The 27,659-nt window shown below is 38.4% G+C and overlaps 1 protein-coding gene across 4 annotated transcripts in view; it reads left to right on the forward strand.

Annotated features, from left to right (window-relative positions):
- The first annotated feature begins 896 nt into the window (after positions 1 to 896).
- Positions 897 to 27,659, forward strand: part of TEX10 (testis expressed 10) — a 56,229-nt gene continuing 29,466 nt past the window's right edge. For 2 of the 4 annotated variants that reach the window (XM_027105368.1, XM_027105369.1), the window contains exons 1-9: positions 931 to 1,102; positions 4,449 to 4,637; positions 6,090 to 6,802; positions 7,195 to 7,438; positions 12,268 to 12,380; positions 21,259 to 21,497; positions 22,227 to 22,362; positions 23,868 to 24,043; positions 25,712 to 25,889. In XM_027105368.1, coding sequence (XP_026961169.1) covers positions 4,458 to 4,637; positions 6,090 to 6,802; positions 7,195 to 7,438; positions 12,268 to 12,380; positions 21,259 to 21,497; positions 22,227 to 22,362; positions 23,868 to 24,043; positions 25,712 to 25,889 — 1,979 coding nt within the window. In that variant the 5' untranslated portion in view covers positions 931 to 1,102; positions 4,449 to 4,457. Of the gene's footprint in view, positions 1,103 to 4,448; positions 4,638 to 6,089; positions 6,803 to 7,194; positions 7,439 to 12,267; positions 12,381 to 21,258; positions 21,498 to 22,226; positions 22,363 to 23,867; positions 24,044 to 25,711; positions 25,890 to 27,659 lie in introns of all 4 variants that reach the window. The other 2 variants (XM_027105367.1, XM_027105366.1) reach the window with 2 other exon arrangements.

The raw sequence follows: 27,659 nt of genomic DNA on the forward strand, positions 1-27,659 counted from the left end.
AGTGAGAGGCCCACATACCGCAAAAAAACAAAAACAAAAACAAAAACAAAAAACGGGCAGATTATGGTAGTATGGCTGTATTGCCGGGGTGCCTGGGACTGCCTCTTTGTCTCTGATCATAGAATATGCATGATCTTAGCCCCAGTGCTTGGGTCTCTCCCCACCTCAGACATCCTTGCTCTGAATCCCTACCCAGCAAACTGAGGCTCATTCCTTGTCAGCTTTACTGAGCCTTATAATCTGGTAAACTACAGAAACAAATTTAAATCAAGTTCTAAAATCCATACCTGGGGCTCTTCCCTCCATGCCACCTGCCAGTCTTTGACAAGGCTATCTTCCAAGGACGGATTCTCTTTGCTTTCTCATCCCCTTTCTAGGCATTTAAATTTCTCTCTAGCTTCCCTGGGCCCACTTCACTTCAGTAGCAGGGACCTCAGTGCTGAGAAATTTAAATATTAGGGAAAATCCTCACCTAAGACTTTCTGGATCCAGCTACTAGGTGTATTTTGCCCTCTGTCGTCAACTAGTTCTTAATTGCTCCATCCAGGTTAAAGTTCCCAGGAATTCTAAGGTCCTTGCAGTCCTAAACTTTTCCCTTTCTCAATTCAGTTCAATTTATACTCTTCTTTGAATGTCTCCAGGTCTGAATAACAGTGGTCTAGCGAGGAGAGAAAAGGCATGCTCCCAACTATCTGTAACCAGGGCGACAACCCCCAGAAACGCGTGCAGCCCGGGAAGCTCAGGGCTGGACCTGGATCCAAGCTTTGTCCTTGGACCGGGCGCTCTCCTCTCTTGGCTTCCCGGAGCGCAGGGGGCTTCCGGCGCCGGCCCCCTCCTCCGGGGGCCGGGCCTACCGCTCCCGCTCCCGCCTCCCCGGCTGCGCGCGGCTGCGGGCCGCGGTCACGTGAGCGCGGCGCGGCGGGGGAGGGGCCCTGGTTTCCGGGCGGCGGAAGGAGACGCGGCCGCGTGAAGACGAGGAGATTTGAAAACACGCTCCGGGACCGAGAGCCTGAGGCCGGTGGCGCACGCTGTCGCCCCGTGGGCTCCTTCTCGGACGCTCTCTCCACCTGCCTCCGTGTCCCGGTCCCGGCCGGGCCCTCAGGTGAGCTGCCGCCGCCGGTCTGGCCGGGCCTTCTCCGGGGCGCGGGACGGCGAGCGGAACGGCTCGTGGGGCCGTCGCCCCCCGGTCCGCGGCCCAGGCGGGCAGGGCCGGCTGGGGCCAGTCTGCACCCCGGCAGAGCCGGGCCTCGGTGCGGAGAGGGGCTGTGCGGGTGCGGGGCGCCCCGCGGGCTTTTGAAGCGCCTCAAGTGACTGGGCGGGGCGGGTTCGCGCGGTTTCGGGTCTAGGAGACTTTTAGGCCGGGGTACGTTGATTGGGCCCCGCTTCCCCGACTGTGGTCCTGACCACCGTCTCCGGAAGGAGCAGGAAAGATAGTTTCTTAAAACCGCGGGGTGTTCACTTCTGGGTTGCGGGACCAAAGTCTGGGGGTGGGGATGCGCAGCCGTCTCCTAATCGGCCCTCTCGCTGCCCTGGTGTGGGCGGTTAAGCGCTCTGTATGAAGCCGGTTCCGTCCATCGGTCCTCTCGAGTCGCCCCAGTCTGTGGTATTTGTTTTTTGGGAAGTCAGGTGCTTCCGATTGGCCCCCTAGGTAGAGTTTGGAGGAACTCGTGAGCGTAAAGGGTTGGAGAGGAAAGTACCAAAGGCCGAGTACAGTGTGCTTTCTTGATTCTTTTTTTGGCAGGGGAGAGAAGTTGGAAATCAGGGGAAGGTAATGAGGTGGCAGACAAACTAGCTGGGATTCGGTTCGGTCGAAATCCTGATAGGCTAGAATCTCCCTTGTGTTGAAATTAGAAGGCCTGCAGCTGGAGTTTATGAAATTCAGGTTTAGAGCTTTTGAGGCTCACCTGGTCCAGTGATGTGAGAGCCCAGCCTCTGAGGCTGGACCTCCTACCTTCTTATTCGATACCAGCTACTATAAAAGTGGCTTAGTCGGACTGTTTGATTTGCTGTACTAAGAAAAATCTTTATTTTAAGCGAAAATAGAACTTTTAGTTCCTAATATAAAGATGTTCCCTGTGTACCATGAAAATAATCCTACTAGCTTGAAAAGTCACGAAGGGGCGATAAGCCCACTTTTCCTAACGAAAACGGTAGAGTGATTAATAAGCCCACTTTTCCTAACGGAGAACGGTCGAGTGATTAATACAAAGTGGTGGGTAATATGGCATAAGCTTGACAGTAGACTGTATGTTGGACACTGATTAGATAGATAGTGGCTAAAGATAGCACAGAGAATTGGGGGGTGGAGGGTTAATTCATCGATTTTTCTGAATGTCTTGTTCCATTTATTTTCATCTCTGGTACTAGCTAGTAATAAAATTGTAGGGAAAACTCGCAAAATGTGCTTGCTTAATTAACAGAGACCAGGTGAGTATTAGGGCCTTAGTTTTCACTTACTCATTTTTTAGACTAGAATAACTAGAGGTGTGGGTGGGATGAAAATTTAGCATTGGGATAAATAAGGCAAGCCATTTTGCCACTTTTTTCCAATCCTCACCTGAGTTCCAGTATATATAACGTAAAGTTGGTTTTGCAGAGTTCAGTCTTGTTTATGAATCCCTCTTCAACTCCTTAATAAGGGACTGACAAACCTTTCTGAGCTATGTCTTTAAAATGGTTTTAGTACCACCTTCTTCACATGGTCTTGTGAGAATTGAAAGCTATTGGTGCATCTAATATTATGCTTGGTATTTACCGGTCCTGAGACTAAGAAAATATACATGTTTGTGCTTATAGCATATCTGTAAGTGTGCCAGGCACAGTTCAGAGTGTTTTACAGATACGAGCTCATTTGCTCCTCATTCATCCTATCTCATAACAACTGTATGAGGTAAGCATTATTATTATTATTTTATTATAGATAAAAACTGAGGCACGGTGGTTAACTATGGCTAGAAGGTGGGAGAGTCTGGCTAAGAACCTAGTCACTCTGAGTCTTGAATCTGCTCTTAACCTGTGTAGCCAAACCCTAGATCATGGGGCTCTAATGTAGTAAAACCTTGCAATCATGTGAATTTGGATATAATGTCATAGGTGATTGGCTTCTGGATTCCTAGAATTTGAGCTGTCTGGTCTTACACCAGCCATTTTATTAATCGCACAATAATGCAAGCCTTCATTTTAGTCAGATTTTTTGGACTCCCATGTGTAGCATTGTAACTTAAAAAAAAAATAGCTAGGGATAGGATAATTATGACAGATCAGGAGAAGTTTTATTTATTCCAGAGATACCTACTGCAGTGGGTGTACAGTGCAAGGCAGAATTCAGTATTTTTGTAGTGTGTGGAAAAGGCTTCAAAAAGCGCTGAGCTAGCTCCAGGTATAGGAGGCTCTTTTTTAGATAGAGGTTAGTTTGTGGAAAAATAAAGCTGGAGAGGAAGTTAGGAAGGACCGAATATGTCAAGACAAGGTGTTTTTACTGTAAGCGAGTAAAAGGAGCAGCTGAAATCTCCTGAGCTTTGGTCAGATCTGTGTTTAGAAAGAGCCCCCTGGTGATTCTCTACCAAGTGGACCATGGGGTAGACACTAGAGACAAGACAAGAATTCTGGCGGGGGAACTGTTTACAGTCTTGGGTAGAGATAAAGGACTTAAGAAGGGGCCTGGGAATGGGTAGGAGGCACAGATCAAAGATTTTTTGTGTAATTTGGATGATTTGGATGTAAGTTCAAAGAATGTGGTGAAGAGGGGGAAGTGCAGGATGACGGGGTTATACCTGAGTTATTTATTATAATAGTGGCCTAGCTGGTCTTTGTTCCTTATTCCTCTGTTACACTGTATTTCCTTCTATACTGATTTTTCTCCTGCAATTTTGTTTACTGTTTATATCTAGTCTGAACTTTTCCTGGTGTTCACAGTGCTGGTACTTTTCATTTTTGCCTATACCAGGCTTATCCCTACTCCTGATCCATACTCTGTTTTCCTTGCTCATGAAATGCTCATTAACTGTCCTTGATGCATATCTGAATCTTACCCATTTTCAAGCACCCAGCTTAGGTTCATGAAACTTCATAACTATTACAGGCTGCATTAAATAATAACACTGGTTTTCAGACTTTGTTTTGCTAGGGTTTCTTGGGGGCTTCTGGGGGCCAGGAGCTTCCCCGCACGTGCAAGGTGTATCTATAGCAACCCTGTGCTGCCTCCCCCTCATCCTATGGGCACAAAAAATTTTTCAGAAGTTTTTTTTTTTAATTGAAGTATATATATTAATTGAAGTATACAAAAGTTTTCTATTTAGCACATTGCCCAACCAAAGGTCCTGTTTAGAACGTTGCTTGACAAAAAGTTCCATGGCCAAAATATCTCTTGACTAAACTGATTTTTTTTTTTACTTCATAAAGGTGATTTATCTTTGTTGATTGTTTTTAAATTAATTCTTTTATCGTAGCACTCAAGAATGACTAAAAAAAGAAAACGCCAAGATGATTTTCAAAAAGTAAAACTAAAAGTTGGTAAAAAGAAGCCCAGGTTAGAAAATGCTACAGTTACAAACTTTAAAACGAAGACTATACATCTGCCTGACCAACTCAAAGAGGATGGAACACTTCCAACAAACAACAGAAAACTTAACATTAAGGTAAATCGTAAATATTATTTTGATAAAGTAGGATTTTCCTTGAAATCATCTAGAATGTTATATTTTTGTGAAAAGTTGTTTTAACTCAGGGTTTATTACTGGCTAAAGGTTGGAGTTTATCTGTTACCCAGATCTGATGTTGCCACTGCAGCTTTCCCACTTCCTCCAGAAAGACTTGCTCAGCTAAAGTCAAAGTGATTTCTCCCTTGTATATTTATTTGATGATTTAATATGTCATCTGGAAATAATTTCTGTATTTCACTTTTTGATGCATCAAGTTTTTGATGTGACAGTTTTTTAGCTGTTTTTATAGCACATTAAGATAGGATCCTGTCTTATCCATTTTTGAACCCTTATAGTATGTAGTTTATTCCAGATTCATAGTGAATGTGTGAAGTTAATTGAAATTTGAGCAGTGGTTTTGCTTAAAAATTTAACAGTTTTATTGAAATGTAATTTACACATAATAAAATTTATCATTTTAGAGTGGACAATTCAGTGGTTTTTAATGTATTTACATTGTTATGCTACTATCACAATAATCTAATTTCAGAACATTTTTGTCACTTCAGAAAGAAACCTTACACCTATTAGAAGTCACTCTCCATTCCTTCCCCTCACTAGACAGACACTGATCTATCTGTAAAGATTTGCTTATTCTAGACAATTCATATAAATAGAATCATGAAATGTGGTCTGTTGTTACTGGTCTTTCACTTAGCATGTTTTTGAGGTTCATCCATGTTGTAGCACGTATCAGAACAGTACTTCATTCCTTTGTATTGTCAAATAGTATTCCACTGCAGGGCTATGTCGTATTTTTTCACTCATCAGTTGATGGGCATTTGGTTGTTCCCACTTTTTGACTCTTATGAATAATGCTGTTATGAACATTTGTGAACAAATCTTTGTGAAGATATACATTTTCTAGTTTTGCTTTTTAATCTCTGAAGGTTAAATAACGTCAAAAGGTATTTGAAGTTATTGTTTCTTTACAAATTATATAAATTATTCCACAAATAAAATTGCCAAGTGTTGTACTCTGAATAAAATACACAGACACTCTGAAAGACCACTTAAAATAGGTAGAATATAGGTATAAATACATATTTGGTATATAGTAGGTCTTTAAGTGGTGGTAATGATTGCTGTCATTTTAAATGATAGTGTGCCTAATCCTGCGTAGTTTCAAAAAGAAAATTCTGACTGAAAGTTATGTTATGCTTTTATTCAGCTAAAGCTATGCTAAGATAAAACTTCCTGATCTTAACAAAAGCTTCATTTTTCTAAAAGTAACATTTAGAAATACTTACCAAAGCAGTCTCCAACCCCCCACCCCCACTGGAGTGTCAGTTTATTAGCATAGTTTTAGTTAGCATGCTTATTTGAAAATGATATAATGTGTATGTATATGTATATGCCTAAAGCTTGTGTTTTTATTTTTATTTATAGGATTTGCTGTCACAGATGCATCACTACAACGCTGGGGTTAAACAAAGTGCTCTTCTTGGACTTAAAGACCTTTTGTCTCAATACCCATTTATAATTGATGCACACCTTTCAAACATATTAAGTGAAGTGACTGCTGTGTTTACAGATAAAGATGCTAATGTACGATTAGCAGCAGTTCAACTTCTTCAATTCCTGGCCCCCAAAATACGAGCTGAACAAATTTCTCCATTTTTTCCTTTGGTAAGTGCCCATCTCTCTAGTGCCATGACTCACATTACTGAAGGAATTCAGGAGGACTCTTTAAAAGTTTTGGACATTCTGCTGGAACAGTACCCAGCTCTAATTACTGGCCGTAGCAGTATATTGCTTAAGAATTTTGTAGAACTTATTTCTCATCAGCAGCTGTCCAAAGGACTGGTAAATAGAGACAGATCCCAGTCCTGGATGCTTTCTGTAAATCCTAATCGGAGACTCACTTCTCAGCAGTGGAGGCTGAAAGTCTTAGTGAGACTCAGTAAATTCCTTCAGGCCTTGGCAGATGGATCCAGTAGGGTGAGAGAAAGTGAAGGACTTCAGGAACAAAAAGAAAATCCCCATGCCACTAGCAACTCCATTTTTATCAACTGGAAGGAACATGCCAACGACCAGCAACACATCCAGGTTTATGAAAATGGGGGTTCACAGCCAAATGTCAGTTCACAGTTCAGGCTACGGTAAGAAGGATTTCAGTTATGTCCACACTCAGTTTTCCTATATTGAATTATAACTGCTGACCGTTGATGGCTAATGGTGGGAAGACATGCAGTTGTCTTCTGTAGTTTCATATAGTTACTCATAATTTGATTTTATTTACTGATGGGAGGAGTCATTTCAAAGTTTATTAATTTACTCATTTGTAGCAAAGCCTAATGAAAAGTAAAAAATTATAGTCTTTTGGCTTTGTCATCTTAGAATTCTGCTTTTCTTCCTAGTGTTGATCAATGTAATTATCAATTCATGGTGCTTCATTTTGCTGGTACTTTATATTTTAAGGTTTAAATTAAGCAAGGAATAATATTTTTTAATTAAATTAAAAAATTTTTTTATTCTTACCTTTCCTTGTTAGGTACCTGGTTGGAGGACTAGGCAGTGTGGATGAAGGCCTGTCATCTACTGAAAACCTGAAAGGATTTATTGAGATAATAATTCCATTGCTAATTGAGTGCTGGATTGAAGCTGTGCCTCCACAACTAGCTGCTTCTGTTGGAAATGGTATAGAACGAGAATCTCTGCAGATTATGCAGCAAGTTCTTAACATTATTTCCCTTCTGTGGAAACTCTCTAAACAACAGGATGAGACCCATAAATTGGTGAGAACTAATAGGTTCTTTGTTTTCTCAGTAATGCCTTTTATCATGACAAATTAGAAATCAGCATATTACTATTAATTGGTTATACATTTTCCAAAAAATTCCCAGGGTTTAACTGTAAACTTATTTCTTACATTTGCTCAAAACTACAAATTAAAACAGTTTTGTGAGTTTATTATCTGTATGTTTAAATTTTTAAGCGAAATGCATAACAGTGTGCTTGATTTCATTTGTTTTTATTAGCTGTAATTCACAATAGAGTTACAATGTATTGTTTATGGCAGATTGATTATGTAGGAACATTCTAGTTTCTGGAGACCTCTTACAGGATTTAAAAAGTGGCTTATTAAATAGTCTCTTCCAGTTTGTGCCATGTTACCAAGAAATTGACCAAATGACAAGAAATGGACCAAACTGAAGATCTCATAATCAACCCAGAGAAGTTTTTAAACTACTACATTTTAGGGAAGAAGCTACACACAGATTTGCTTAGTGTATGCTTTTTTGTTTTCTCTTGATAAAGGATGTAAGATCTGAAAACATTTCTTAAAGTTACCTTTACTGTAGGTAAGCTGTAGTTGTAGATATGGTGTGAGTGAAGTTAACCTAACTAGTTCCAAGTCATAGGACAGTTTCTTGCTAGAAAGCTGATAGCAAAGACATGTTTCTTGATGAGTAAATTTACCTCCTATTTGGGGAGAATTGAGTGTTGGTGGCTTTTTTAAAGTGTTATGTTGTAGTGAATATAATATATAGTGCATGGAGCAAGTAAGGAAAAACAAGCTCTGAGATTAATTGGTGCTGGATTAATGTGGTTAACCTTAAAAAGGGTAGCTGCAGGAACAATACTAAAGCTTGAAGCATCTGTTTTACAGAAGAATTTCTGTAAGGACTTGACAAGGCAGGTGTGAATCCTTGAAGTTGCCTACATACGTCCAAAACTGGCAAGGCAGTTTTTTAGTTTTATTTAGCTCTTTTTATTTCATTCAAGCTCACGAGTTAGTAAGACACATAAAATAAGACTGGGGTAAATTATGATAGTATTTCGTAATCTTGAAGAGCGTTACAGAATCGTACTAAGGTGTGTGTTTCTTTTAATAGCTTACTGTATCGCTATTAACCCATTACCCATCATTCTGTAGGGATGTTTTATGAATTGCTTTCTCAAATAGGATGGCATTTTGTTGATTATAATTTTGAGCCTGTTTTATGATTTATTGCATAAATTGGCAAGAAAATGATCATGATTGGGGTATTGTATATGATTTTATGAAAGTGAAGCTTGTTCTCCTTTATGGCAATTAATTTGTGATTCTAGGCTAGTCACAGTAATAACGCATGCAGCTTCTTAGAAAATATATATATTATTTGGAGTCTTGAATGGCTGTATTTTCGTTTGAAAGGCTAAGATAAGAAGTAAAACTAATGATATTCAGTGTGATCTTAAGTACTAGGCTTTTTTTCATTTTCGGAAAGCTGAAAAATAAAATTCCAGGCATTTTGGTGTTTGTTTTTTCCTGGGCACTGGTTAGTGTTTATTATTGCTTTAGTAATAGTATTTGTAATTAGAATGGTAGCACTAAATGCAAATTCATTAATTGTGCTAGTTTTGGATCATCTGCTGTCATTCAGATGATACTGACAAAGGATCTAAACACTGCCTTAATTTTATGGATGTTTAAAGTAGCTATATTCAGAGCTATTCTGTGGTATTATGACTGTATTTATTAGCAGTCCATTAACATAGGATACTAAGTTCAGAAGACTGGTTTGCCTAGACTGTTGAAGGTTATATAGAATATTGAATTGGGATACTGTATAAAATTGAAATAAACTGAGGTGGTTAATTCAAATAGGAATAGCATTTAAAAGCATCCACAGGTAGAATTTGCTAATTTACCCTGGCAAATTTGTTATTTTCGAACGATAATAACTAGATAAGGTAAGACCTATTATCTTAGAGTCAAAGTATAAGTATGTATATTAGTTATATCAGGTGACATTAAAATGCACATTAGTTTATTTTTTGTTACCATTCCCACTGTTAGTTCCTCTCTCTCATTCACCTTCAGTTATAGCTTAGTAGTTAAGGTATTGGGTGACCTGTAACAGCTCAGACTTTAGGAGGAATGAAATGGCATTCCTAGATCTTAAATTCTAATTATGTACCACAGGCTGAATTGTAGCTCTTTTCTCTCAGAAAATGTGTAGGTTTTCTGTTGATAAATTGGCGTCTGTATTAGGTGCAACCTTAGGGTCACTGACCACTTACTTTTAGGTTTTGCTAAATGCATGTAGTGTGTTCGTATTTTGCTGCAAAGTTGAGGAATTTCATTTTTATCCAAGTAGTAGTATTTTAAACCTTTTTAGGAATCTGAAATCTTTCATCTTTGCTTTGAAAACAAATCTCAAGTTACATTAAATCTGTTTGCAGTGGTTGAGTACTCAGATCCTTACTGAGGTTGCTTATTTCTGATATACTGTGTGCATCCTTAATATATAGCTAGTTTTAAAAATGAAATACAATTTAACATTAACTTTTTAATTAACTTTGGTTTTTGGAGTCCTGTATTAATAGCTTCAGGTCAGTATTATAATTTTACACTATAGAAATTTTGTTGTGTCTTAGCTTTGTATTTTTTTTTTTTTTTTTCTTCGGTATGCGGGCCTCTCACTGTTGTGGCCTCTCCCGTTGCGGAGCACAGGCTCCGGACGCGCAGGCTCAGCTGCCATGGCTTACGGGCCCAGCCGCTCTGCAGCATGTGGGATCTTCCTGGACCGGGGCACGAACCCGTGTCCCTTGCATCGGCAAGTGGACTCTCAACCACTGCGCCACCAGGGAAGCCCCTTAGCTTTGTATTTTAATGCTTGCTACTTTTTGCCCAAATGTTTCATTATTGTCTTTTTACCATGAAAATTAGAATTTGTGAAGAAAAGTTAGATGCAATCATGCATCAAAGATTTATTGAGCATGTATAAATGTGGGTCTTTAAATTAATTAAAATTCAGTTCCTCAGTAAACACTAGCCACATTTCAGGTGCTCAATAGCTTCAGGTGGCAGTGGCTACTGTACTGGACAGCATAGATATAGAACAACTCCATCATTGCAGAAAGGTCTTTTGAATAGCACTGCTCTGCAGTGTGCCAGGTTCTGTTCTAGGCTCTGGGAATACAGAGATGAACATGACTGACAAGGTGAGTACTTAGCTCTTGGTGGGGTTGATGGATGGTAAACAAATAGATGATGTTGTTATTAGGAATAAAGATGAAAGTGGGGTAAAGGGAGAACGTATGATGGAACAGTGGGGGGGAGCTGTTTTAAATAGGAGGTCAGGAAATGCTTTCTTGATATTTAAATGTCACTGAATGAAGTGCAGGACCAAGTTTTGTGAAGACCTGTGGGAAGGACCTTCTAGGCACAGGGAACAGTAAGTGAAAATCCCTGAAGTGAGAACAAATTTGACATATTTGAGGAATGGCAGGAAGTCCTGTGCAAGTGAGGTACTTGAAAAATGGTAGATGATGAGGGAGAAAAAGTGACAGTAGCCAGATCATATGGTACCTTGTGGTAAAGAGTTTGGATTTTAACCTGAGTGTGGTGAAAAGACATTGGAGGGTTTGAGCAGAGGAGTGGCATGATCTAAATTATGTTTATTTGTAAATTTGACATATTAAAGTTAAATAAAACACTAATGAACTCCCATGTGCTCACTATCCAGCTCTAGCAAAACTGGAGGCTAAACGCAGACCATTGATCCCATGGATGACTAGTCGTGTCCTACATACACACCTATTTCCTTTATCCTTCCCTATATTATTTTGAAGTGTGATTTATGTTTTAAAAGATCACCCTGGCTGCTATGTAGATTATTGTGTTTAGGGGGAGCAAGACGAAAAGAAAGGAGACCATTGGGAGGCTGTTACAGTAATCTAGGTAAGAGGTAATGGTGGCTTGGAGTAGAATGGTAGCTAGTGGTTGAAGTGATGAGAAACAGCTGGATTCTGATAAAGCCAACAGGACAGATGGTGTGCATAGTGAAGAAAAGAGGAACAAGGGTGATCCCTATGTTATTGTTCAAATGACAGTGTGACTACCTGTGAGGAGAGTTCAGTTTATTCATTTTAAATTTAAGATGCCTGTTAGAAGTCCAAGACAAGTTGTCAAGTACACATTTTTAGGTTGGGGAGAAGAGAAGAATCCAGTGAAGGTAACTAAGGAGATGTAGGGTGACTAGCTATTTTAGTACCTCAAATCCCACAAGCCAAGCAGCCCCTCAGTCCCTGGCAAAATGGAGTGATTGGTTCTGTGGATAGCAGGAAATAAGAGTGTTGTAATCTGAAATTAAGACAGTGTTTCAAGTAGGAGAAAATGATACATTGACGAATACTGCTGAGGAATTTTAGAGAAGTGCGTTGCTTTGTGAAAGTGTTAAATACCTTTAATGGGCAACAGAATTGCTAGGGAATGGAGTTACAGTTAAGTGGAACACTAGGTTGAAGATTTTCTTGTAGATTTTGTAAATATTGTATTAGTTCAGATTCAGAATTTTCTTAAATCTTACTTCCTCCCTTTTTTCTCCTTTTTAAACAGATAAAATGCAAGTAAAAATAATTAAATAAAAGCACCAAAAAGATGAAAATTGGATGGCCTAACAGTTTATTCTGACTTTAAGATTTATTTACATATTGTATCATTAGCAGAAGGTGTATTATAATGGTAAATTTATAGTTGAATATTGACAAGTTGTTAGATTTCTGCTTAAAGTCTTATTTGTCATTTTAAGTTATTGTTTCTTATAGATTTTCTAATCTTTGCTTATTTTACTAGGAGTCATGGCTTCGAAAGAATTATCTTACTGATTTCAGACACCATTTCATGAGTAATTTTCCATATGCCTTAAAAGAAATAACCAAGCACAGAAGGAAAGAGACAAACAAAAGGTACTGCCATTCTTTTTCACTGGTTAACCTAAAATTATCAGAAAATAATTAGCTTTAAACTGGAACTTTCTATACTGTGAGGTGTTTTTAATCTAGATTTTATCAAATAGAGATAAAAACAGTAGTATGGCTGATCTTGAACAAGTCACTTTAAGCCCTGGGACTTCCAATTTTACTTACTTTTATTTTTTTAATCTTTAAAGTGAATGTTTTGTGCTAAATGAGTGTCAGGTATCAAATTGTGCAGATATGAATTTAATAAAATTTGCCAAGGTGGGTGGTTTATTTGTGAGAGGCACTGTGTAATTATTGAATCTTTAGGTGAGAGAGTATCTTAAAGGTCATTAGTTCATTTGTACATGAGGAAACTGGTAATGAAACTAATATCAGTATCCAGAAGGAAGAGGGATGATTGGAGAAGAATATATCTCTTTTCTAAAAAAAATTTATGGATTAGAAGATGGAGTTTAAAAAAAAATGTAAGCCTGGAAGTTATTTAAAATGTTTACCTCAAGTGAGAGCAGATAAATGTAAAAACAAATTGTCTAATAAAATTTGACAAGCAGGGCTTCCCTGGTGGCGCAGTGGTTAAGAATCTGCGTGCCAATGCAGGGGACAGGGGTTTGAGCCCTGCTCTGGGAAGGTCCCACATGCCGCAGAGCAACTAAGCCCGTGCGCCACAACCACTGAGCCTGTGCTCTAGAGCCTGCGAGCCGCAACTACTGAAGCGCGCGCACCTAGAGCCCATGCTCTGCAACAAGAGAAGCCACTGTAATAAAAAGCCCGCGCACCGCAATGAAGAGTAGCTCCTGCTCGCTGCATCTAGAGAAAGCCTGCGCACAGCAACGAAGAGCCAACACAGCCAAAAATAAGTAAGATAAAGAAATTAAAAAAAAAATCTACAGGTTTTTAAAAAAAAAAATTGACAAACAGATACAAGCTAGAACACAAAAGGTGCAGTTCCCCACCATGAGCAAACACTTGAAGGGATCTTGAAGTCTGTCAGAAGGTTCTTAAATTTATCAAAAGAAAGAAACTATGTGGAGAATCAGGCTCATGGAACAGAGTTCAGAGGATATGCTCAGAAGTGATAAGTCTAGAGATAAGTCTATTGTAGGCAGATGAACTTTTCATTCATTCACTAATTATTTTGGTTGCAAAGTATTATGACAGATTATCAGATGTCTTAAGGTATACTCCTTGTTCTCTTAAGTGATTTCATAAATTGCTAAAATCGGTACAAAGTCTTAAAATTGATAAAAGAGTGTGTCATGGTCTAGTCAGAAGATGGAAATCACACCAGTGATTTTAACAGAGAATTTAATACAAACAGTTTTTTTTTTTGCGGTATGCGGGCCTCTCACTGTTGTGGCCTCTCCCATTGCGGAGCACAGGCTCCGGATGCGCAGGCTCCGCGGCATGTGGGATCTTCCCGGACCGGGGCACGAACCCGTGTCCCCTGCATCCACAGGCGGACTCTCAACCACTGCGCCACCAGGGAAGCCCTACAAACAGTTTTTAACTAGGTATTAAAGAAGTGGAAAGACGAAAGGGAACAGTCAGGTATTGTGGAGGTAGCGCCTACAGGAAGCGGCTACTGCCTCTAGATTGGGAGAACAAAGAGAAGAGGGGAAGAAGTTTGGAGGAAAGCCTGTCTGGAGCCAAAGCTCAGACCTCTAGGAAGGGGTTGGTGCTCAGCTGGTGCTAATGTCTTTGAGATCACAAGAGCGGCCCTGTGGGGCAGGGGTCCAGGATTTGGCAACAGGGGTTCTGGCTGGCTGGTGCTGGTGTTTCTAGGGGCATGATGATGCTGGTTCTGTGTCAGAAAAACCACAAAGTGGAACCAACTGTGGCTACTAGAATGAACTGCTGCTGGCTTCTAGAAGAGTTGTTGGATTGCACTGGTGGCAAAGGGAAGCAAAAGTAGGACTAGGAAGCAAACAGAAAGGAAAGTGTCCCATTTTCCTCTTACAGCTTTCCAGTCTCTAGTACTCCCTTATTGGCAGAGCCTAACAAGAAGCCAGCTGTAAAGGAAAAAATGTGGCTCAGTTCCAGGATCACAAAGCAGAGTGTAGAAGGGTGGTTTTGAAGCTGAGAAACAATAGCTCAGTAACTTGCAGGAGAATAAGTGAATTTACATATTTAACACAAGGCGTATGTAAGTGTCATTAGAACTTGACAATTAAGTGCTGTAGGAATTCATAGGAAGAAACATCCTTGTTAGGATAAACAGACAAAGCTGTGTTAGAGGGTAGTATTTGAGCATGGATATGATTTTAGCAGGTAGAAGTGAAGCAAGGGAGGAGAGATTACACTAACTGGAGGAGATAGCATATGAGAAAGCTGTAGGGTTAGGTAATGAACATGGGACCGATCTGGGTGAAATCTGGTTTCTGCTCTTGACTAGCCTTGATGCTGAAAGTCATTTCTTGTCTCTGAACTTCCTTTATCTTTCATCCTTGATCCTTTTGGCATTGAAGACTATTGGTTGGATCAAAACCATGTTTTAGGAATATTAATTTAGAGTTTCTGGAGTTGGAGGGGACAGAGAATCAAATAGGGAGATACTTTCTTGAGCAAGTAGGTTGTTAGGGTTTGTTTCCTCCAGTTACAATTTTCTTACTAAAGCAAAAGTTTTTAATCAGGTGTGTGGATAAGCTTTAGAATATCCTTGAACTCTTGAATTGTGTGTGTATATATTTTGTCCAGTAAGAGGTTTCAGATATAATTTTCATCAAAATGAGATTGAATAATGGTTAGAATGTTTGGAATTTGGTAGACCATTAAATGTAAGTAAATTATTCAAGAGTATATTGGTATACTGTCATTCACTTTACTGGACACTTAAAATGTTTAAGGCAGTTACTATACCAGGTGCTGAGCATTTAGTGGAAAAGGAGATAGGTAGGCCAGTTCTCATGGAGTACAGTCTAGTGAGGGAGACTTTATTTCTATGATTCTTTTCAGTGACTGTGATAAGATCAGTGAAAAAGAATGTAGGGTAATATAAGAGTATATGATAAGAAGCTGGTCTTTCATGGGGAGTGGGGGGGGGGAATAGAGTCCTAGGGAACGCTGTCCTGATGAAGTGGTTTGTGCCAAGATATAAAAGGTGAAAAAAAGGTATGAAGAGGCTGAGGTGGTGAAATTGTGGAATTTTTAACAAAAGTGAATTGGCAGTATAATTTATTCTTCGTAAATTTCCCCAGTGGTTTGTTTTTAGGGAGCACAGGCTGCTACTGTATTGAGTTGGCCAAAATACTTCCATAAGGTAGTGCATTGAATATTTAGCAGATAGCCTGTGGAGGGCAACATGAGTTAAAGTTAGGGGAGCCAACAATGGTCTAGGCCAGTGGTCTTCATACTTACTCATGTACTCCCAGTTAATATTTGACATGATGTCTAAATTTTTTAAATCTTAGGTGGAAATGCAGCGTTACAAAGGATGTTGTTTATTATTATTGTGGTAAAATATATATAACGTAAAATTTAGCATTTTAACCATTTTTAATTGTATAGTTGAGTGGCATTAAATGCATTCCCATTGTTGTACAACCACCACCACCATCCATCTCTAGAACTTTTTCATGTTCCCAAACTGAAACTCAGTACACGTTAAGCAGTAACTCCCCATGCTCCCCTTCCCCCAGCTCCTGGGAACCACTCTTCTACTTTTTTGCTTCTATTAATTTGACTTTTTTAGGTGCCTCATATCAGTAGAAGCATACAATATTGTTTTGTGTCTGGCTTAATTTCTCTTACCATGATATCTCAAGGTTTATTCATGTTGTAGCACTACTAGCATTTCATTCCTTTTTTTTTTTAAATGGAGTTTATTTTTTAGAGCAGTTTTAGATTCATAGTAAAATTGAACAGAAAGAATAAAGTTCTCATATACTGTACTACTCCTGCCCCCACAGTTGCATAGCCTCCCTCATTGTTGGCGTCCCACCCCACAGTTACATATGTGTTGTAATCTATGAACCTGTGTTGACACATTAACACTCAAAGTCCATAGTTTATGTTAGGGTTCACTATTGGTATTGTACATGCTGTGAGTTTTGACAAATGTGTAATGACACGTACCTGCCATTATAGTATCGTACATGATATTTTCACTGTCCTAAAAATCCTCTGTGCTTTGCCTATTCATCCTACCTTCCCCCATGTTTTTTTCATGGTTTGATAGCTCATTTCTTTTTAGTGCTAAATAATATTCCGTTATATGGATGTGTTTATCCATTCACTTATTGAAGAACCTCTTGGTTGCTTCCACGTTTTCATTACATTTTAAGGCTAAATCATCTTCCATTGTATGTATATATATCATATATTATCTATTCATCTGTCAATGGACATGTGGGTGGTTTCTACCTTTTGGCTGTTGTGAATTATGCTGCTATGAATATTGGTCTCCAAATAGCTGTTCCAATCCCTGCTTTCAGTTCTTTTGTGTGTATCAAAGGTTATAACTTTGGCGTTACTGAAAATAGTGACATTTTTAAAATTCATTGTAGTTGAGTGGTCTTTAAGAAAGCTTTCTTCTTGTACTCATCCTTTATTAATTTATACGGTGATTATTCTAATCAGGTAATTCGCATATGTGCTGGGAACAGATAACAGCTAAGTCTGTTATTTGCCTTATGAATCAGCTTGTGAGAGGGAAAAGTTCACTGCTGACTAGAGTAGCCTAATAGTTGGGAAGATTTTCCAGTGTGCTGGGAAAATAAATTTATTTTTTCAGAGGGATTGCTTTGATTTAGCAAGTTGAGATTAACTAAGTGGTGGTTGGGTGGTTGGGATCTATTGCAAAGTGTATTGGGAGAGGCTGATTTTCTCTTTATGGTAGTGATAGAAAGTTTCTTTTAGAAATACTTTTTTATTATTTTTTAAAAAATTAATTAATCTTTGGCTGTGTTGGGTCTTTGTTTCTGTGCGAGGGCTTTCTCTAGTTGCGGCGAGCGGGGACCACTCTTCATCGCGGTGCGCGGGCCTCTCACTGTTGCGGCCTCTCTTGTTGCGGAGCCCAGGCTCCAGACATGCAGGCTCAGTAGTTGTGGCTCATGGGCCTAGTTGGTCTGTGGCATGTGGGATCTTCCCAGACCAGGGCTCGAACCCGTGTCCCCTGCATTGGCAGGCAGATCCTCAACCACTGCGCCACAGGGAAGCCCGAAATACTTGTTTTTGAAAAGTGAGCTATATTAAACATAGTGGGTAAATAATAGTTCATACAGTATGTGAATGATTACATTTTAGGAAAATGCACTAACAGATTCTTCGTGGGAACCCGAGGATAGAATAAGCCCCAGAGAAAGACAGTGCAGTAGGAATTGAGTACAGTCGACCCTTGAACAGCTCTGGGGTTGGGGTGCTGACCCCTTTGTGCAGTGGAAAATCCGCAGAGAACTTTACAGTCAACCCTTCATATCCTTGGTTCCACATCCTCATATTCAACCAACTGGGGATTGTGTAGTAACTGTAGTTCGTATTTATTGAAAAAAATCTGTGTATAGGTGGTCCCACACAGTTCAGATCCATGTTGTTCAAGGGTTAACTGTACTTAAGCAGAAATCAAAAGGAAATTGACTTGCAGTTTCATCTATAGAAGAAATCTGGGCTTCCTGTAATTGAACAGAAATGTTTGTTAAGGCTAAAAGGAAAGATCATCTGGAACAGTATAAAAGGTTACTTAGTAAAAAGAAATTTGTTGAATGTATCGTACAAGCTTGTTTTGCTTCTTTGCCCTTGGCAGATAGTGCATAATTTTTTATAAATTGAAGGTTTGCGGCAACCCTGCATTGAGCAAGTATGTTGGCGTCATTTTTCTAACAGCATTTGCACACTTCATTCATGTCTCTCTGTCACATTTTGGTAATTCTTGGAATATTTTTAACTTCTTCATTATTATATTTGTTATAGTGATCTGTGATCACTGATCTTTGATGTTACTACTGTGACTCACTGAAGCCTCAGATGGTGGTTAGCATTTTTTACCAATAAAGTATTTTTAAATTAAGGTATGTACATTTTTTTAAAGCGTGATGCTATTGCACATTTAATAGACCACAGATGAGAAATTGCTGTAGTGCCATTTTTCTCCTTTCCTTTAAAGACTCTAACTGAATGTATGTTAGACCTGATTGCTGAATTTTTTACCTATTTCTCTTGTCTTTATCTCATATCTTCCAGGTTTTAATTTTTTAGTTTTGTTCAGTTGTATTCAAACATATATTTGTTGAATTTATTTTCTGTTTTTATTTTTCAGTTTTAGACTTTCTGTGCAGTTATTCCAGCATCATTTGTTGAAAAGACTATCCTTTCTCCATTGGGTTGCTTCTGCTCCTTTGTCTAAGATCATCAGTTGACTATACTTTGTAGGCCTATTTTAGAGCTCTTCCATTAACCTATATTTATCTGTTCTTTCACCAATACCATGCTGTCTTGATTACTGTAGTTGTATAGTAAGTCTTGAAATTGAGTAGTATGAGTCCTCCAACTTTGTTCTGCTTCAGTCTTGGGTAGTCTAGGTTTTTGCGTTTCTGTATAAACTTTAGAATCACTTTGTCGGTAACTACAAAATAACTTGCTGGGATTTTGATTGGAATTGCGTTGACTCTACAGATCTAGTTGGGGAAAAATTGTTACTTTGGCTGCTGAGATGATGCAAAACTGGGATTAAGTTTTATGTAAGAGCTGTTTTTACTTCCAGTTCACCTTTACCCTGGAAGGGAGACCCTTAAGGGTCCAGCTTGAAGTAGGGGTAATATATGAAAGTCCCCATGTTTGGCAGGCCCTGGGCTTTGTTTGACTTTTCCCTGTGAGGCCTCTAAAAGGTTACTTCATTTTTCCAGCCTTTTCTTTGGAATTGGCAGTTGCCCTCAGGTCTTGCTTTATTTTAGATTTGGGGACCCAGTAAGTGTTCATTATCTTGTTAGCTCTTGAATGCTTTTGAGTTGTTAAAAACTATTTCATCCAGCTTTTAAAAGTTATTTTCAGGAAGGGGATTAGTTCTAATTACCTGCTGTGTCATTGAAAATGAGAGTTTCCCTAGCGGCCTGCCTCCCTTATAGAATTGGTGGTCGGCTTATTTTTAGACTTTAAAATTTGGTATAAATTATTGGAGGAGCAGGATGAATTCTCCCAAGTTTGCAGTGTTGACTGAGACCTTCCAGACAGTAATAGATTATGTTGCTTGAGATAAACTTAGGTAGATCTTGGAAAGCTCTACATTTGTTGAAGAAATGTCGCAATTGAGTTTTTGTGTGGTCTAGTTAGTGTAAAATGTGCCTTGGTTTTGGGCGCTGAGCAGTTTGCCAAAGAGAACCTACTAGTAATTTTGGGTTTGTGGTATAGATTGCTAGTTGTCTGTCTCAGCTTTCATTCATTCTCCCCTCTCTTAGTGATGGAATTTCCAGGTTTTAGCTGGGCATATGACTACACAAAATAAAAACTAGATTTCCCAACTTCTTTTGTAGTTAGGAGTGGTCATGTGGGTAATTTCTATTTGAATAGCTCAGACTCTTCCCTCCAGTGTCAGACTTATACATTGAGTTGTTTGATGGCCATCTCTGCCTGGATTTATACCAGAGACACTTTAAGCTCAACATGTTAAAGGTAGAATTTATTTTCTGGATATTTGCTCCTCTCTGCTACTTCATCTCCATTTCCCAGTCAGCAGTGCTAGAACCCTCGATTCTTCCAATCCTCATCATCCCAAAACTCACATACATGTATACATTTAAGCAGACTTCAAATCCAGCTAATTTTTATTCTTCCTAAATGTCCCCCTTTCTCCCAATCTGTACCAACATTGGTTCTTGCACTTGTCGTGTCTTGCCTGTATTGCTCAAATAGACATACAACTGCTTCTTTGTTTAGAGTCTTGTAACTCTGATTTTTTTCTTCTCCATCTGCAGAATTATCCACCTGAAACAACTTTTCAACCATGTTACTCCTGTGCCTGCAGAATTGATTTCAGTGTCCTTAGCCTTCAACTCTTTGTTATCTGGTCCCATTTTACCTTTTTAGGCTCATTTGTCATTCCTAGCCCTACATTTGATCCCCTGATAGCACCAGATTTTTAAAATTTTCCTTCCCATGTATTTGTGGTTCCTTACTACTATGTCCTTGCATGCCTAATCCAGGATTAACTTTTTCTTTTAAAATAAGTTAGTTTGAGGTTTTTAAAAACTTTAATCAACTGTACATGTTTCTGAACATGAAAATAAGTAGACTCTGCTGTTGAATACATTGTAGCCTGAAATAAGTATTTATATCCTAAGTTGCAAATTTTGTTAAGATATTCTATTTAAAGTTTTTTTTTTTGAAATTTCTTTGAAGCTTTGAAAGAAATGTGTTTTATTTGGCTAGAAAAAAGTGATTTTAATATGTGAGTCATAAAATAAAGTCGTTTCAGAATAGTGCTTATCTGGACCAGTCTCCTATTTCACACATAAGGAAATTGTGGCTGGGAGAAATTAGTGTTTCTGTTAAGTCAAACTGAGTTAGAAGCAAAATCAAGGTCTACTGTGACCTCCATCCTAATATAAGTATCTGCTTAAAGAAAATCTTCCAAGTGTGTTGAGGTTTTCAAGTCTTCTTACCTCCAAGTTACATCTAGGATTACCAGGCAATGTTACTTTTTGTGTGAATAGCAGCTTGGGTAATGAACTGAACAATATGCATTCTTTGTGTCTTAACAAGCCTGATTTCATAATGAATGGTTTATTTACAAAACAGTGGCTTTATATTCCCGACTTCTTGGCAGTTTATCCTAGGAGGAACATTTTTTGACCCACTGATTATTTTAAGTATTCTAAGTGAAGCAGGCATGGTAGATATAACACTTAGAGATGTGTGTGTCTTTGTTTGTTTTTAGCATCAAGCATTGCACGATTCTCTCCAATAATGTAGATCATCTCTTACTGAATTTAACACTGTCTGATATCATGGTCTCCCTGGCAAATGCCTCAACTTTGCAGAAGGATTCCAATTGGATAGAAATGATAAGGAAATTTGTAACAGAGACCCTTGAAGATGGCTTTAGGCTAAATAGTAAGCAGCTGAACAGATTGCTTGGGGTCTCATGGAGGTTAATGCAGATACAACCAAACAGAGGTAGGTGTTACTGCTTTGTCGTTATATAAGAGGAGCTCTTATGCATGCTATTTAGAGTCTAGCTTTGAGTTAATGACTTTCAAACATTTCACGTAGTCAAGTTATTTACATTCAAGCCACGAAAGGTAGCTAGCATAATTATAAAGGAATATCTACTTGAACACTGAAATCGTTTATGGCTCAGAGCATCCCTTTCTCAGTGAGTAGGTCCACTCTGAAGTTAATTGGTAGGATTTCTACTAGATTACAGAGTTGGAGTGAAAGGAGGTAGGTGTTATTAAGATGAAATGACAGTGAGTCTAATGATGAAGAAATACTCTCTTCTGATGTAATTTGACTAGAAATTGATGAATCCTGCTTATCTTTTTACCTTTCTTGTAGCTTGAAGTTATGTTGCATTAAGTCAGTTTTTAGTGTGACTTACTAATTCTTTTCATTCAGAAACAGAGCTTTCCTGTTTGGTTTCCAGCTTATCCACCTTTCTAGTCTGGTTTTTGTCATCCCTGCCTAGGTTTGTTGTCTCTTAGGAAAATTTACTCTGTAGTCTCTGGTTGGTTTGACTTTCGTATTAGTCAGGCTGTTACTGTAGGATTTTGACAGTAGTCATCAGTTTGTGTCTAAGGTCTGCTTTGTCATAGGAGCAAAGTAAAGTACTTTTGTGCTTTTTAGAATTAGGGGGCTGTTGAAGAAACATTTTTGAATCATATGCAGTTTTTTTCTTTTTTTTAGAGGCTACGGAGTCTCTTATTAAGGCAGTTTATACACTGTATCAGCAGAGAGGCCTTCTCCTTCCAGTTCGGACTCTGTTACTGAAGTTTTTCAGTAAAATCTATCAAAAAGAAGAACTGAGATCTTACAGAGTCAGGTAAAGTTTCCTTTGTTATTTTACCTTTCTTTTTCTCACCAAGTTATTTTGTAGTCTTTTTAAATAATAGACTAGATGGGGTGATTAAATCTTTGGAGAAATTCACTCTTTATATCCTATTTGGTTGCATTTAAGAAAAGAGAAGAAATTTAATTTTATAAAGAAGCATACATAATAGTGCCAGTAATCTTTGTATGCATAACTGAGCAGATAAAAGTCTCTTTGAGCATATATTTCCACTTGTCCACTTAACAGCTAAAGGGCAGTTGGAACAACCTGTAGCAGCCTCAGCCTTTTCTTTTGCCTCCCATAAAAATTATGGAGGTTTAACCGCTGGTCCTTAGTGACATATTTGAGACATACGGTATAAGAATGAGGGCAGTAGAAGAGGAGGTGTGAAATGGGTGAAGGGGATTAAGAGCTACAGACTTAGTTATAAAGTAAATAAGCCATGGGGATGTAATATATAGCAAAAGGAATAATAATACTGTAATAACTTCGTATGGGGACAAATGGTGACTTATCATGGTGATCATTTGTAATGTATGCATATGTCAAATTATTATGTAGTATATACCTGAAACTAACATATAATACTGTATGCTAAAAATATTTCAGTAGATTTTTAAAAAATGAGGGCAGTAAAAGATGAGAAGGTTTCTGGCTTAGTTTGGTGCTACCAGCTGAAATAGACAACACAAAGAATAGAACTAAGGAATCAGGTTTTTGATATGGTGAGTTTGAGGTTTATTTGGGATAGTCAGGAAGAGGTGTTTGGGTGGAACGTAGAGATTCAGGATACATAGGTGGTTGTTAGAACGTATTTGAGTCTTTACTGTAAGTCAGGTGCTTTTCTTAATCTCTCAATACTCATATTTGAAGTGTAGGTACTATTGGCTTCTGTCTTAACAGAAGGAAACGGATTCTTAGGTTAAATAATCTGGTGAGTGTCATGCAACTAAGGGCAGTGGAACTGAGACTTAAGTTCAGGTCTGTCTGACTATGAAGGTCATGCTTAGTTAAGTCACTAAGGGGGACAGCGAAAGTGATTGCTGTTACCTGAGTAAGGAGACATTAGAGCATTAGCAAGTATATAAAAGAAATGATATATGAAATAACACAAGTTTGAAGTCATTTAATGTGGGGGCACCCTACACTGAATGCATCAATGACTTAATGTAGTGTAATAATTAACGCTAACTAGTATAAATAGTTCACGAAGAGTTAAGTAGTGTCTGTGTCCTTTAAGATAAAAATACAGTTTACATACTGCCGCAAATCACATGAACTTTTAATATAGTGGGTAAAACTTTAGAAACTGCTATAGCTAAATAAATGATGCTGGCCATCTTGTAGGCTCTCACATGTTTAAATAAGTAAATGTGGTGTTATTGGTAAATGATTTGTCACTTTGTGTGGTGTTTTAAGTTAAAAATATTCTTTGTTTAAATTAATTTCCATTGTCTTTGAAAATTACACTTTATTTCGTTTTTCCTTGACCTTAGGTATCGTAGTAAAGTGTTATCCCGTTGGTTGGCTGGTTTACCATTGCAACTTGCTCATCTTGGCTCCCGAAACCCTGAGCTCTCAACACAGCTTATTGACATTATCCATACCGCTGCAGCACGAGCAAATAAAGAATTACTAAAAAGTTTACAAGTTACTGCTCTCCGAATCTATGGTAAGAGTTTTGTTTAACTATGTAAGTAATAATTGGTCTACCCCAATTTAGGAAAGACGTTTCAAAGGGGGAGCTCTTTAGGTTTGCTTTTCCTTTAAATTATTATAAATTAATTATACCATGGGAAAATTAACAAAACATCAAACAGTAAATTCATTTTCAGTAGTATTATCTATTAGAATAGTTCTAGAAATTAATGGTTATAGATGCGTCTTGCATTCTTTTTTTAAAATTTATGTATTTTTGTCTGCTTTGGATCTCTGTTGCTGTGTGCGGGCTTTCTCTAGTTGCAGCGAGTAGGGGTTACTCTTCGTTGTGGTGCGCGGGCTTCTCATTGTGGTGGCTTCTCTTGTTGCAGAGCGTGGGCTGTAGGCATGCAGGCTTTAGTAGTTGTGGCACTCGGGCTCAGTAGTTGTGGCTCGTGGGCTCTAGAGTGCAGGCTCAGTAGTTGTGGCGCACGGGCTTAGTTGCTCCGCAGCATGTGGGATCTTCCCAGACCAGGGATTGAACCCGTGTCCCCTGCATTGGCAGGCGGATTCTTAACCACTGCGCCACCAGGGAAGCCCCTTAAATTGTCTTTTAAGCCACATGTTATTCACAAATTCAAAACTGATCAGGTATTTTTATAAAATTCCTTTGAAGCTTTGGTGGCAAATTTTACTTACTTAACCATAATGGATATCTTGTATGACTTTCATCTATTAATAACTTTTTTTATTCATCACTGAAACTTTCATTTTTTTAAGCAAAAATATCAATAAAGCATACTAGGATATATACATATATATAATTTATATTTATTATTGGGATATAATTCATATACCGTAAAATTTGCCATTTTACAATGTACAATTCTTTGATTTTTTAACATAGTCCCATGATTGTGCAATAGTGTTCATTATCTAATTCCAGAATATTTTTATCACCCCAAAAAGAAACTGTACCATTAGTAAGTCCCTCCCTACTTTATCCTTCCCCACCTCCTGCAACCACTAATCTTCTTTTCTGTCTCTGTGTATTTGCTTATTCTGGACATTTTTTATAGATGGAATTATACAATATGGGTCCTTTGAGTCTGGCTTCTTTCACTTAATATACTGTTTTTAGGATTCACCTATGTTATAGCATATATCAGTACTTTATTTCTTTTTAATGTTGAGTAGTACTCCATTGTGTGGATATACCACTTATATTTATCCATTCATTAGGTGATAGACATTGGTTTGTTTCCACCTTTTGTGGGTAATATTTTAAAATCTGTATTTTTTGGTATTGCTCATATGTGGGGTCGTGTGTATGTGTATACACAGATAGGTCTTTGGCTTTAAGTCGATATATAATTATCACTGTTTGGCAGAAGTGCTTGTTTTTTACCGTTTCGCTTTGTCTCCAATCCCGTTAACCACATCATAGTTTTTATTTCAGATAACACATTTGAATGTTATGAAATTAATAGAGTGTTAAACATATCTTTAAATAATGATGTATTCAGTGTTTTACTCTAGACAGTACCTTAAGCCATACATACATGCTTTGTGAAAAAACTTTTTTCCATGTAATTGATGTATTAGAATTCAACATAACACAGTGAAAATAATCACTTAATCTGCTTTATTAACTCTGGTTTGTATATCTTTTTTAGTTTAACTTATCTTCTTACCCCACTAGATCCACAAGAAGGCACTGTGGTGGTTCTCCCAGCAGAGTCTCAACAGCTTTTGGTCCAGCTTGTATATTTTCTACCCAGTCTGCCTGCTGATTTGCTTTCTCGGTTAAGTCGTTGCTGTATTATGGGAAGACTCAGTTCAAGTTTGGCTGCCATGCTTATCGGGATACTGCACATGAGGTAGCATGCTCAAGTGAGCTGTATTTTAAGTGTATAATCTTCCCCCCCACCCTCTGTCCTTTTACTGGCAATTCATGAACTATAGAGGTTTTTTAAAATACTGCTCCTCCCTTCATTTGCTCTTAATGCAACAGTTAAAACTGTCGATACTATTATTAGAGGAAGTTCACTAGAGTAAGACTGTTTCACATTATTTGTTTAGTGACTTGTGTAGGAGGATTGGAACAAGGGTTAAAATTATCAAAAGCATGCAGTAAGAAACCATAAACAAGACCAAAAGACTACCCTCAGAATGGGAGAAAATATTTGCAAATGAAGCAACTGACAAAGGATTAATTTACAAGCAGCTCATGCAGCTCAATAACAAAAAAACAAACAACCCAATCCAAAAATGGGCAGAAGACCTAAATAGACATTTCTCCAAAGAAGATATACAGACTGCCAACAAACACATGAAAGAATGCTCAACATCATTAATCATTAGAGAAATGCAAATCAAAACTACAGTGAGATATCATCTCACACCAGTCAGAATGGCCATCATCAAAAAATCTAGAAACAATAAATGCTGGAGAGGGTGTGGAGAAAAGGGAACACTCTTGCACTGCTGGTGGGAATGTGAATTGGTACAGCCACTATGGAGAACAGTATGGAGGTTCCTTAAAAAACTACAAATAGAACTACCATATGACCCAGCAATCCCACTACTGGGCATGTACCCTGAGAAAACCATAATTCAGAAAGAGTCATGTACCAAAATGTTCATTGCAGCTCTATTTACAATAGCCCGGAGATGGAAACAACCTAAGTGTCCATCATCGGATGAATGGATAAAGAAGATGTGGCACATATATACAATGGAATATTACTCAGCCATAAAAAGAAACAAAATTGAGCTATTTGTAATGAGGTGGATAGACCTAGAGTCTGTCATACAGAGTGAAGTAAGTCAGAAAGAGAAAGACAAATACCGTATGCTAACACATATATATGGAATTTAAGAAAAAAAAAATGTCATGAAGAACCTAGGGGTAAGACAGGAATAAAGACACAGACCTACTGGAGAACGGACTTGAGGATATGGGGAGGGGGAAGGGTGAGCTGTGACAAAGCGAGAGAGAGGCATGGACATATATACACTACCAAACGTAAGGTAGCTAGCTAGTGGGAAGCAGCCGCATAGCACAGGGAGATCAGCTCGGTGCTTTGGGACCGCCTAGAGGGGTGGGATAGGGAGGGGGGAGGGAGGGAGACGCAAGAGGGGAGAGATATGGGAACATATGTATATGTATAACTGATTCACTTTGTTATAAAGCAGAAACTAACACACCATTGTAAAGCAATTATACCCCAATAAAGATGTTAAAAAAAAAAAAGTATGCAGTAAGGGGTTCAGTGGCAGGTGAGAGTACTGTGCTTAAAACCTTTGGTGTTACGAAATGGCAGTACAGACCTTCCTTTCTGGAAGGGAGCTCAGAATTTAATGGAGCTGACGAAATAAATAAGTTTGTAGACTCAGACAAGGAATCACTTGAAATATCTGTGTGTGTGTGTGTGTGTGTGTGTGTGTGTGGCAAAATATACATAACATAAAACTTACCATTTTAACCAGTTTTAGGTATACAGTTAAAACTGTTCAGTGGCATTAAGTACATTCATATTGTTGTGCAACCAGCACCACTATTCATCTCCAGAACTTTTCATCGTCCCAAACTGAAACTCTGTACTAATCATTTCCCCTTCCCCCAGCCCCCGTTTACCACTATTTTA

Source organism: Aethalodelphis obliquidens, unplaced genomic scaffold, assembly GCF_003676395.1.
Source record: "Aethalodelphis obliquidens isolate GAN/ISIS:26980383/991018 unplaced genomic scaffold, ASM367639v1 scaffold7, whole genome shotgun sequence".
Taxonomy (NCBI): Eukaryota; Metazoa; Chordata; class Mammalia; order Artiodactyla; family Delphinidae; genus Aethalodelphis; species Aethalodelphis obliquidens.